We start from the raw sequence: 13,531 nt of genomic DNA, 5'->3' as shown, positions 1-13,531 counted from the left end.
TCCACAGACGAATTCATCTCTTATTCTCCCTACTAATACACAGATGAATTCATCTTTTAATCTCCCTCCTTAAACACGCTCAGCAACTAAAATTAGCCGGCACTAAAATTGTGCTGGCTATAACTCTGGTTTGATATGATTGTTCACACCAATCATGTAACATGCTGCTTTTACTTGGATGTGGCACAATCTGTGTTAATAGGAATAGTCCTACTGAAAAGGTGTATAGATCCCCATTCATTATGTTTTCGAAAAGCACCCAAATGCCAATATTGAATAGATTGTCTTAAAATCCTATACAAACTGAAGAATAAAAACAGTTTATTCTGTGTAAATAATCATAAAACCCAGAAAAATATGTAACAAGTCACCGTATATATCAAGAAACCCTAACTACCAACATGAATATAAGTCTTTGCTATTGTACTGTTTTACCTTTTCTATAATTACAGGCACCAATATCAGACGTAGTATTCAAAGCTTTGGACATCATCACCGTTGCCGTGCCGCCATCACTCCCAGCGGCCATGACAATTGGTACTGTGTATGCACAGACGAGACTCAAGAAGCAAGGGGTGTTCTGTATTAGTCCTCAAAGAATTAATGTGTGTGGAAAGCTTAAGCTTATCTGTTTTGATAAGGTGAGTGACCATCAAAACTAGTAGTTACCACTAAGTTACCACCGTAATTCACCTTGATCATGGGCCAAAATAATACAAAAAACTAAAATCCTGAAGTTTTGCATGATTGCACATTGTCCAAGCTGGTGGACTTTACAGTCTCTCTAAAAAATACCTGGTATACATATACACCATCGATAATAGTGGACCAAAATGATGGACACCAGGAAAATGTTTATCATCCACCCCATACCAAAGCCAGCACAAAAATTATATGTTACCCCCCAGAAAGCTGGCTATGCCTCTGAATTATACTTATTCAATTGTCAGCTTGAATATTAATCACAAATTTGTTTATTTGGTACTCTATTTTGTTAACTTTTGTCAAAGAACAAATGAATTAAGAATAATTATATGCAAAGTAAAAATATTTTCCATGGAAAATTAATTATAACTGATGTTTGTGATTTTATCACTTTATGAAGAAACTTCTAGTTCAATTTGAGCAAATCAATCACCTATGTTCCAGCTTTGTGTAAAAATGTCACATTTGCAAATTGCATTTGAAATAATACCACCTACATTCCTTGTTAATTACCATTACAGACAGGGACCCTAACAGAGGATGGCCTGGACCTATGGGGCGTGGTACCCCTTCAAGACCAACATTTTCTACCAGCAGTGCAGAATGTACATGAGCTGACCCGAGGACCATTTTTAGCTGCCATGGCAACATGTCATTCTTTGACCAAAATTGAGGGCGAGTTAGTGGGTGACCCACTGGACCTGAAGATGTTTGAAGCTACTAACTGGGTAGGTTACTGTTGTGGATTTCAGTAGGTGTTGACTTCTAGTTGTGTGTCTGTGTGAGTGGTATGTGTGTTGTATGGGATTGTTTGCACCATCACTCAAAATAGACAGGGGTTAAGGGCAATTTCCCCCCCCCCCTTAAAAAATACGGGAGGTACAGCAGTATGTTAAGATAGGGAATAAAATACTGACTAAGTATTGAAGAAAATAATGTACCAAATTTTATATGATATTTACCTTCCTCAAGTCAGTGACATCAGGGTGTGCTGATTGTTGTTTCACCTACATATTTAGACACAGCCTCTAAACCTGTTTGGTTCAACATGTGATATTTAATGTTGTCACACTGACATCGCTGACAAGAAGGTATAAGCACATACCGTAATTTCCGGAATATTGGCCGCACGGAGTATAAGCCGCAGGTCCGAAAAAATGCTAAAATAAGATTCAAACGGCGGCGTATAAGCCGCACCGCCATATAAGCCGCACCACAAACGGCCGATTTTGACATGCATACTCTTCTGTAATGCGCTATTTTCACGATTGTGGCGCTACAAAGCAAACTGAGGAGTGAGGTAATTATTTGTTTTAAGTAAACCAATATTATATTAAAACCAATTTCGTGCATCTATAAATGGAAGTCTAAGAATAAATAAAAGTTTATGTCATCAGACAACATTTTATCAGCAAAATGGTTTAAATGTTGTTCCTAACTTACTAATTGGGTCAATTTCATTGACGTCGGCGTTTTATTTGATCCTCAAGCATGGTATCAACATGGGGAATACCGCGCTGTGTGTATATTGATCCATGACGTAATTAATGTAACTTGTACTCGATCATTATCTTCCAATAATGTTCTTCAATGTCTGTGTACTGTCCAAATTAATAAAATAATCCCAGTTCAGCAATTCCGTAAGCGATAGCGTATCCTTGTATGATTTTTATGTATTCAAAATACCAATGACAATTGACGAATTCTGAGCTGAAATAGTCCATCACACACGCCGCGCCGCGAGGTTGCATCCTCCATCTTCCGGGTCTTGGGGTCGTTCGCCATGTGCTACTGCTAGCCCTGATGAGCAAGTCGGGAAACCCCATCAAAAAGTATCTCAAACGTCGATCGTCATCACAGGAATTCCCCTTCACGTCACATTGTTTATTTGATCGCATGGTTAAGAAAAGTTTTTTTTTTTAAATTACAAAACCTTAATTCGTTCAAATTTTATAAAAATAAACTTCTTGACCATAAACTTGCTTTAAAAATAATTGTATATGAAACAAAACCCATATTCAGAGAATAAAATCAGAACCAACATGAATAATACACGTGGCCTGGTGAGATCATCACCCCGGCCCCCAGGACGCAAATGAACTGACGACGTGCAGTTAATGTTTATTTAGTTATTTATCACAACCTGACAATATTCAGTTTTTAATATTTTAAGTTTATTTTTTTTCATAAATAATCTACGTTTCCTTTATTAGTATTATTGTTACGATGAATAAAAGCAATTTTAAAGACAAAATCCAAATGATAACCTTTTTTTGTATTATTTGTGGCAGCGCGTGTTTTAGCTTTTATAGCATCATCAACAACACGTGGATCGAAGTAAAAGTAAAACCCGGAAGTAAAAGTACGAAAATTTGCTAAAGATTGACAGACTTTGCGCATGTTTTTGCAGCTGTTTCTGACCATGTTTCGGACAAAAACTGATGCAGAAATGAGAAAAATTATCATTGCGACTGGAGGTGGAATATCACGGCGAAAATGTTATTTTAACAATCAACATTTGATGAGGTAGACCCGGGGTACATGTGTTAGCAACGAGGGGTTGCCGTTGCGTTTCCCGGTATGATTGATCGTGAATTTCAGATGGACGCACAAAAATCTGTCTGGACGCAAGTTTTTTCAATCTTGTCAGCAAACTTGCGTCACACATGACGCACATTTTAAAACCCTTAACGGGAACCCTGCCGGGGATAATACTCAAGTCATGTCAGTCAATCAATGAGACTGTCAATCAAAATTTCCATGAATGAACTGACATAAAAGAGGATTACGGTAAACGATGTTGATGACTTTGAACAATTTGCCGATTGGCTCACTCACCAGCGGTCGAGTCGGGCTTTTTTTTTTCTTGTGTGTTTTTCTGCTTCAAACGTTGCTGTATAAGCCGCATCGCCGTATAAGCCGCACTGACTTTCGGCGGCTCCAAAAATAATGTATAAGCCGCGGCTTATATTCCGGAAATTACGGTAACAGCTAAACCATAACGTCCTACATTGGAAAAATCGTCCTACATTTAAGAAGCCACATACAATGGAGAATTAGTGCTGCTTCACAATAGAGACACTTCAATGTAGGACGCAATGTAGGACGGCATTTGAGACGATAGAGCACCCAAACTGGCCGCCCAATGAAAAAATCAATACAGAAGGAGGCGAGCTGCTTTCACACTCTCTGCCCGACTCTCTGCAAAGAATGGTGAGCAGTGGATGCACGGGAACCACTTAACATGCTCTCACTGATATGGTGTGTGCACGATGAACTTGAATAAAAGAATATTATTACTGTAATTGTCACCAGGACCGTTATAATTGAAGGGGACAATTATATTGACCGCTATCATGTTGTCATGACAGGTCGCTTTCGTAAATCGTAAATGTGTCTTGGTCATAGATAGTGGAGGATCTATGGTCTGGTCATCAATATCACACTGATATCACGGCCGGCGCGATGGCTATAATCACGGTCACGGCATAGATCATGTAGATGGTCGGCGGGACCGTTACCGTTCATCTGAGCAAGTCAGTGACGGATTCCATATCATAAAAATCAGTAGGCCTACTTAAACATGATATTAAAAACATTAATGAATAAATAATAATATTCATGTATAATAACACCCATAATTAATGTAAGGATAGGCCTATTAAATACTGATGTTTGTATATTTTCTTGATATTATGTCCCATGTCGCGCCATGAGCATGTGAATAAATAATATGAATCGTATCATTTTCATGTAAGATCATGAATTATTATTGATTTTACATTATTTTTTGACCAGTAAATGACCACATTAAGCATCAACCAAAGATAAAGAAATTTCCATGATACAATCGATCGATAGGAACCATTTCCGTCGAGCCAGCTCAAGTGTGTGCCATAAAATAGATTTGTTGTTGATCATGATCGCTACCCAGGCTTTTCCAATTCAGTATTTCGGTCACGGGGTCGGGGATTTTATACCAGCATTAAAAAAATAATTTATGAAACGTGAATATATTAAAGTTTCTTCTGGTTTCTTGATTTTATCACAGGTATAATAAAAATTATTATAAATGTAACTTATTTAAAGAAATAATTAGGAAATAACCATGTTTTGAAGGTAAAAAGTAGACCATTTATTTTTAAAAATGACCGAAAGAAGATGACAAAAAATGTAGAAAGAGGAAAAACAAAATGCAGAATTACGAATCTGACCTTGACCAGCCAAATGCGTACTATTTTTTAGGTCTGCAATTATTGATTGTATAAAGATGCACGTTTATCATATTCGAAATCATAATTTTATGATATGATAGGGCCTAATATGATGAATTTCATAATATCTAGTAGCTTGCGCTTCTTACAATAAATCTTGATATCGAACTCACCATGCTCGATCATGTTGACCGGGACCTTGAGATCTCATTCATCCTGGGTTCAAGTCATGATATTTTGAACTTGAATACCCATATTTATCTTCAAAATACGTAATAAGGTAATTCCACAAAAAGCATGCACTGGAATAGGTCAGGTATGCAATGTAGTCCAGTCATACTTTTTTGCATACTGGAGCGCTATACCGTGCGCTTCACAGATTTATTGATGATCGGGTTTTTATCCTTCCATGATCAAATTGTTGCAACAGTTTTATATTTCCAATTTTAATAGATTCCAGTAAACAACTAAATCGTCATCAAGTCGATCAATCCTCTACATCGTGCACGATCTATCATCACGATCATTTTTCAATCGTGCCTAGATATGGATGTAGGAATATATTCGGACGTAGGCCCTACGTATCCGGGACTGATGCAGGACTGAAAGATCCTGTCGTTCGCCGTGGTCTTATCCCGCGGGGTCTTGCAAGTTATTCTTCCAAGTTCCAAGCAAACATCTTCCAAGTTCTCGGAAAAATATTCTTCAATCTGATCCCGGAATCTGATCTTATGGTCCGATAGATGTTCCGCAAAAAAATATTTATTCTAAAAACGTGCACCATGTGCTTTCGAGATTGAAACCATCCATCAGAGATCAATCCATGTTCTTGTCTTGTTCAATATAAACAATAAACCAATCGACCGTGAGAAAGTTGTGTCACGTGTCAACATACCCACTTGACTTGGTACTTGGTAGTTCTTCCTCCTAAATACTCCAAAAAGAGTTTTAACTGGAGGTCGGAGAGAGTGGTCTAATTGATGTGAATTGCAGGGTCGGATTTGAGAGCTGTTTTGAAGGTCAATGGTGAAGGCTGTTCTACTGTGGTATGAAGGAGTCTGTTCCATTCCCTGGTGGTTCGGATGAAGAATGAGTTTGCATTTGCATCTGTGTTTGTGTGTTGCTGCTGGAATTGCTGTGAGTGTCCTCTTCTGGGTCTGGTTGTTTTGGGCTTGATGTGGTCGGAGTGCTTAATCTCCAGGTGGCCATTCAGGATCTTATAGAAGCAGGTAAGCCGATGGCACTTCCTTCTTTCCTGAAGCGAGGACCAATTCAATTCTTTCAGGATGGCAGTGATGCTGGTATCTTGCCCATAAGTGTTGGACACAAATCTTGCAGCCCTCTTCTGGACTCTTTCAATGGTGTCAATGTTCTTCTTGGTAAAGGGGTCCCAAGAAGCTGTGGCATAGTCTAAGTGGGGTCTAACGAGCGTCAAGTACAATTTTTCCTTGACAGATGGAGCACAGTGATAAAAATTTCTTCTGATGAAGTTAAGCACCCTGGTTGCTTTTGATGTAGCATACTCTGTCTGTTTGTTCCAACGAAGATCACGTTGAAAGTGGACACCTAAATACTGGGTATTATTCGTCTCCTCTAGGTCGACTCCCATCATGGAGTAGTTGCAAGGTTCTGGATTCCTCTTGCGGGTGATCCTCATGGTTTTACACTTTGATGGATTAAATCTCATGCCCCATGTTTGGGCCCATTCAACCATTTTGTCTAAATCTGCTTGTAGCTGGTGTTCATCTTCAGCTGACTTGATGTTGTTGTAAACCAGGCAATCATCAGCAAATAAGCGGGTGGTACTAGAGATGTTTTCATGGATGTCATTTATGAACATGAGGAAGAGATGAGGACCCAAAACTGTCCCCTGTGGAGCTCCACTGAGAACTGGTTTCCAGTCGGATGAGTTCCCATTCACCACTACACGCTGGAAACGTTTGGTTAAGAAGGAAGCAATCCACTCTTTGGTTTTATTTCTGATGCCATAATATCCTATCTTGAGAAGTAGCCGGTTATGTGGCATGACATCAAAAGCTTTTGAGAAGTCAAGCACTCCCAAGTCAGTAGTATGTTTACTGTCCAGATTCTGTAGCAAATCTTGTGAAGTGAGGATGAGTTGGGTTTCGCAGGATCTCGCTTTACGAAAAGCATGTTGGTTGTCTGCGATGATGTTAAACTTGTTCAAGTGTCTCATCACCTGGCTATCCACGATGTGCTCCAACAATTTGCAACATGTACTGGTCAAGGACACCGGCCTGTAATTGGCAGGATCGGTGGTGGTACCTTTCTTGAAAATGGGGCTTATGTTTGCTCTCCTCCAGTCGAGAGGCAATGAACCAGAGTCCAAGGACTGTTGAAATATGAAAGTCAATATAGGCGCAAGTTCGTGAGCCGCCAGTTTCAAGGCCTGGTTTTGGATCTCATCTGGTCCAATTGCTTTGGAAACTTTGATGTCGTTAAGAAGTTTCTCGACTCCTTCAGTCTGGATTTTAATCTCAGGCATGTCTGGGTATGGACTATCAGGCAAAATGGGCATTGATTCCGGATCTGAGTCTTCTCTTGTAAAAACACTCTGGAACTGGTTAGCAAGAACCTGGGCTTTATCAGAGTCACTTGTAAACAGCTCGCCGTCAACCTTCAGTGGCTGCACACCAGTGTTATCTTGGCGTCTGGATCTGATGTAACGCCAAAATATTTTGGGGTCTTCTGACTCAGCTACTGTCTGCACATGTTCTCTGTGTGCCTTCCGGAGAGCTCGGTCCACTTGCTTGCGGATACTGCAGAACTTATCCCAATCAGATGTTAAACCACTCTTCTTTGCTCTCACGTAAGCTTTTTCCTTCTTGCTGCAGAGGCGCTTCATCTTGGAGTTAAACCACGGTGCCGGCGGTCTACCTTTAACACGCTTATGTGGAACTAGTTCAACCACGAGCGAGTTCAGAGAATCTTTAAACCAGGTCCAATTTCCCTCTACGGTACTTGTCTCCGGCAGACGAGCAAAGAATTCTTCGCTCAAAATAGACGATCTTGCTTTGAACTCACTCTCGTCGACCTTACGCCACAGAGGGATGTTTCTGGGAGTTTAACTTGAAGCTTGGCTTTGGTGGAAATGGTGCTCTGGATGATGCAATGATCACTTATGCCTGCATGTGGCCTCACATTTTGCATCAGAGAAGGATGAGTGGTGAGCAATAAATCAAGTGTGTTCTCAGTCCCATTCACATCTTTCCTGGTAGGAAAATTCACTTTCTGTGACAGGAAATTATCATTAATAATTTGGATCAATGAAGTTTGGAGTTCACCTCTGGGTATCACTTCCTCTTCACATGACCAATCAAGATTTGGGACATTGAAGTCCCTCCTAGGATGATGTACGCAGAACCAGCACTGCTGTTTATTTTAGCAAGGCTATCACCAAGACTTAACAGAGGGTCCAACCCTGCATCTGGGGGTCTGTAGAATCCTCCAATCAGGACGTTTTGGCCAGGTAGAGAAGCCTGACACCACAACAGTTCTGTGTCGTCATCAGTATCAAGATCGGTTCTCTCAAAACAGGGTATGTCTTTGTTTACTGCAACAAATACGCCACCACCGTGCGAATTCCTGTCTTTACGGAAAACTTGCATATGATCTGGAAAAACTTCGGCGGAATTGATATTATCATCCAGCCAGGATTCTGTACCAAAAATGATATCAGGATTCTCAAGTTCAATGAATGATTCAAGGACGGCCGATTTCCCTTTAATGCTGCGACAGTTGACAACGGCAATGCTGATGTTATGTCCATTGCTACTGGGTTTACTTTTAACATTGGCAGAGTTTTGTCTGACATTGGCAGAGTTTTGTCTAACATTGGCAGAGTTTTGTCTAACATTGGCAGAGTTTTGTCTAACATTGGCAGAGTTTTGTCTAACATTGGCAGAGTTTTGTCTAAGGTTGGCAGAATTTTGTCTAATATTGGCAGAGAATTGTCTATCGTTGGCAGAGTTGTGTCTAAAATCAGTAGAATTTTGACTATTGGCAGGGTTTTGTTGAATATTGGCAAACTTGTGATGACCTTTCCTGTCGGCGATTGTCCAACCATTCTCTTGTTTCTTCAGAAACAACAGGTCAACCCTTTGTGATTTCCAACCATCGCCATCACGGGTTAACTTGGTGGGGGGGACTTTTTTGACACCCCTGGGACTGGATGCACTGAGTGGATACGATGGAACACTAACTTCAAGTTCAATGTCAGAGTCATCCAGGGATGATAAACACTCAAAAGGGTTACTGAGGTTGGAGTTCAAATCACTATCCTCGAAAAAGGAGCTTGCAAAATTAACAATGACCTGATGCTGCATGCAGATACTATCGATCCGTGCTGCTGTGCAGGATGTACTGGAGGGAGGATAACGATGATGCTGACGAAGGTGATGATATAACGAAGACTCAAGTTCAATACGAAGATGACAAAATATTTTGTTTACATATAAATAATTAGGCCTAATATTACACATAAATTACATGTTTTAACTTGACGTTCACAATCATCCATCGTATTTTCACAAAGTGTCTTCCCTTCTAAAATATGTCTACCTCTCCCTCCATCCCCCAATTTATTCTAGGTACGAGCGCGAAGCCTATTGCATTTCTTCCAACTTTAACCATGACGACGGTCGTACGGATGTGGCTATTTATAGCTGGTAGCTGCTGGTCGACCCAGGCGCGATTTGGATGTGGGTGTGTTCGGGGTGTGTATCACGATCATCCAATCACAGGTCCAGTTTCTCAAGAGATCGCGTTGCAAACTAAAAATAGATCGTTGGCAATCAGCCAGACACCTGTTTAGAGTTGGTGATTCCCGGGATGGTTCAACCAGGGTAATTAATATGTGATTGATATACGATATGGGGCTGTGCAATAATTATGAGCCCTGGGGAGGATAAATGGGGGGGAAGAAATTTTAGGGTGAGCCGAAGGGGGGGGGTAAGCAATTTTGGCAAGCCGAGAGGGGATTTTTGGCACACATTCCTTTTAAATAAAACGCCCTAAAAAGGCTTAGGGAAACAGTACAGAAACGCTTAAATCAGCGATCAAAATACACGGGCGAACGGCGATTCGCCCGTCGATTCTAAAAACTAGCCCCCTTGAAATACTGACCAAGGGCGAAAAAATAAAGTCAGATGCTACAAAATCGCCCCATTGAAATTCAAGAATAATTAAGATACTGATAATAATTGGTTAAAAAAATGTTTCAAATCAACAAAAATCCCCGGGGGGGGTTCTTCCTGGTTGAAGGTATACGGGGATGTGCCCCGGTTTTGGGGTACCTTTACCCCCCCCCCCCCCGGGCAAAAATCTGTCTAAAAAATAACAAAAAGATGATCGTCTTGTGTCGTAATTGCTTCGTTTGTTGCAAAATATTCATGACTGAATGATGTCATCGTCTCGGCCAATTTTGGTATGTTTTTGCCAGCTGTATATGCATTTTTATGAATGAAGTTGTAGTTTACTACGTCCGGATTTTGTCGAAGATTAATTACCTTCGGTGGGTATTTCCCCGTGACCCTTGACCGATTCTAGCAAAAGTATCCGCGCCCCAGTAAACTCTCCAAAGCAAAAAACAAAATCCATATTCAGAGAATAAAATCAGAACCAACATGAACTAGATCTGGTTACAGATCTGGACCTAGCCGGAGCCGGAAATGCCAGTCTTAAAGTTTATGGACATCTCATACCATTAATGGTGCATCACTGTAGCATGTAGGGGCTTTATCCGTCTTCCATAGGCTGAGATATAGCTACTTTTCCGTAGTTTTAAACATTTTTTGGCAAATTTGACGTTTTGACCTCCTTACTGACCTTTGACCCCAATACAAAAAAAACCTCATATACACCACGAAAATGCATTGTTACAGTTTAAATACAAAAAATCTACTATGCTTAGTTATGGAGATAAAAATTCTTGAAGTTATTTAGCTTAAAACCGGAAATGACGTCTAAATGACCTTTGACCAAAAAAAATAAAAATACCGTGCACACATCGGGTAACACTTATGCATATATGAAGTTTATGCAACTCTGGTCTGGTTACGTTTTGAGCTAAAAAAAATGAACATATTTGATGATTTTTGGTTTTTGACCGGAAGCGACCCTTAATGACCTTTGACCCCAAAACTGTAGACACCCCAAAGACCCTGGTTAGTAGCAATGCATGTGTGCTAATGACAACACTCTGCTATGTAATTTGTAAAAACAGTGATTTTTTGAATATTTTTAGCTTTCAGACCGGAAACGACTCCCTTAATGACCTTTGACCCAAATTCTGTGAATAATTTATAGGCACTGGATATAGCCGATGCATATGTGCAAGTGACGTCATTGTAGCATGTAACATGTAGGAGAAGAAGCATTTTGAAGATATTTGGTTTTATACCGGAAATGACCCCTTAATGACCTTTGACCCCAAATTTGTGAATATCCTATAGACACTGGATATAGCCGATGCATATGTGCAAGTGACGTCATTGTAGGATGTAACATGTAGGAGAAGAAGCATTTTGAAATCTGTTGCCAGAAGAAGAAAGAAGCAGAAGAAAGATCCGATAGCATCACAAGACCTAGCCGGTGTCCCGGCTAGGTAATAATACACGTGGCAGGTGAGGTCATCACCCCGGCTCCCAGGACCCACGAGGCAAATGCCCAGGTAAACATGCTTCCAAATACGGTGTGACGCTCATAGATTGATACTTTCCACGGTCGGTTTGAATGAACTTATGAATATCTAATGAGGGACTACCCTGGGTACAAGCATAGAAATTTAAAATATATGGTACAAGGTGGCTCACGATGTTGTTTACCAAAAATGTCTACTTTCAACGTGCGCATGGGTAGAATCAGGTTCCCGCGGTTGTGTATGAATAATTACCGTAAATGAGGGAGAGTACCAGATGTGTGAAATAACAGAAATTCAACTTTTCGTGGATTCATTCTTGGAGTTACTAGTATTCGAAAACAAAATGTGAATTGTTCTTCTTGTACAATGATTTACTACAAAATATTGAGCATTTTTTTGAAGAATTTTTTGGCAGGCCAGGGGGGCGCAAGCGATTTTTGGCGGGCAGAGAGGGGGGCAAGCGATTTTGGGCTCATAATGATTGCACAGCCCTTAAAGTGGAGGGAGATTGGTTAATGGAGATATCGATACGATTAAGTGGAGCGAGAGGGGTGTATATGGGGGATATCGATATGATAAAGTGGAACGAGAGTGGTTAGTGGGGGATATCGATATGAGAACATGGAGCGAGAGGGGTGCATGGGGATTTCGATATGAGTGGTTAATGGGGATATTGGAGCGAGAGTTGTTAGTGGGGATATTGATACTGTAAAATGGAGCGAGAGGGGGTTTGTGTGTTATGTCTGACTCTGAACTTGTGTCAAGTTTTTAGAAGGAATTTAATTCTACATTTTATCCCTTTTAAAAAATTTCTGTCATTTTCAGTTCAAGCAAATAAATCTAAAATTACGAAAAAATTTCATCGTATCCTGTGTTAGTCAAGTTTTTAGAATGGAATTGAATTCTAGTTTATCCCAAGTTCAAGAAAATAGGCTAGATTTTATTTCTTTGTAAATTCCTAGATTTTATTTCTTTGTAAATTCCGATTGTAAGTAAATATTGGCAAGTTGATCAACCAACTCGAAATCTAATAGTGGTCCGGTAGTACAGCTGTCATAGCCATCCTTACATAACTACACAATCATCCGGCATAAAAATTGAAAAGTTAATACCAGGAATTTCCGTTTTTTTGAAGGAGCACCAGTATGATACATTTTGTATGGGTGTGTGCAATTGGCTTCACAATACACCAAATGACCATATCATGTCGACCTTTAGCATAAAATTACATCAAAAATATTGAAACATATACATGATATAACTTAGACATTTTGCAATACTATTATTATTGAAAAAGTACTGAAATAAGATGTATTTTCCATTTTAATATATTATTACTATTAATATACTGATTTTAATATCAACTTAAAAATTGTAGCAATTAGCATCCCTAAAAATTAAAAATAAACACATTGGTAGAAACTTGCCTTAATCTCCGGAACCTTTCTGCCCCGCCCATATCCTCCAGTAGCGGCGTCATTATGACACTGGGGCAATACTCCCAATCATAACTCTCCCCACCCACCCCCACCCCCAAATCTAAAATTACGAAATGTTTCACTTTTTGCAGCACAATTCACTTTGCCCACACTCTTCCCAACCCCGAACTTCCCTCACTACATAAGCAAAAAAAAAAGAAAAAAAAAAAAAAAAACCCTTTCCCCACTTTTATTTTTAAAAAAACCAACAACTGTACAGGGCAATACTCCCAGTCATAACTCTCCCCACCTACCCACCCACCCACCCCAAATCTAAAATTACGAAATGTTTCACTTTTTGCGGCACGATTCACTTTGCCCACACCCTTCCCCACCCCGAACTTCCCTCACTACGTAAGCACGAAAAAAAAAAAAAAAAAACCCTTTCCCCACTTTTATTTTTTAAAAACAAAAACTTTCCCCATTTAGGGACGCACCATTAGATACTCAGGGGGGGTAGGAAGTTGGGGTCG

The 13,531-nt window shown here is 40.0% G+C and overlaps 1 protein-coding gene across 1 annotated transcript in view; it reads left to right on the top strand.

The window, feature by feature from the left end:
• Nucleotides 1-13,531, top strand: part of LOC140167576 (polyamine-transporting ATPase 13A3-like) — a 91,904-nt gene that overhangs the window by 37,948 nt on the left and 40,425 nt on the right. The window contains 2 exon segments of the mRNA XM_072190876.1: nucleotides 453-641; nucleotides 1,227-1,433. Coding sequence (XP_072046977.1) covers nucleotides 453-641; nucleotides 1,227-1,433 — 396 coding nt within the window.

This window comes from Amphiura filiformis, chromosome 13, assembly GCF_039555335.1.
Source record: "Amphiura filiformis chromosome 13, Afil_fr2py, whole genome shotgun sequence".
Classification (NCBI taxonomy): domain Eukaryota; kingdom Metazoa; phylum Echinodermata; class Ophiuroidea; order Amphilepidida; family Amphiuridae; genus Amphiura; species Amphiura filiformis.
Note: the sequence above shows the minus strand (reverse complement) of the source record. Positions and strands in the feature narration are given on the sequence as shown.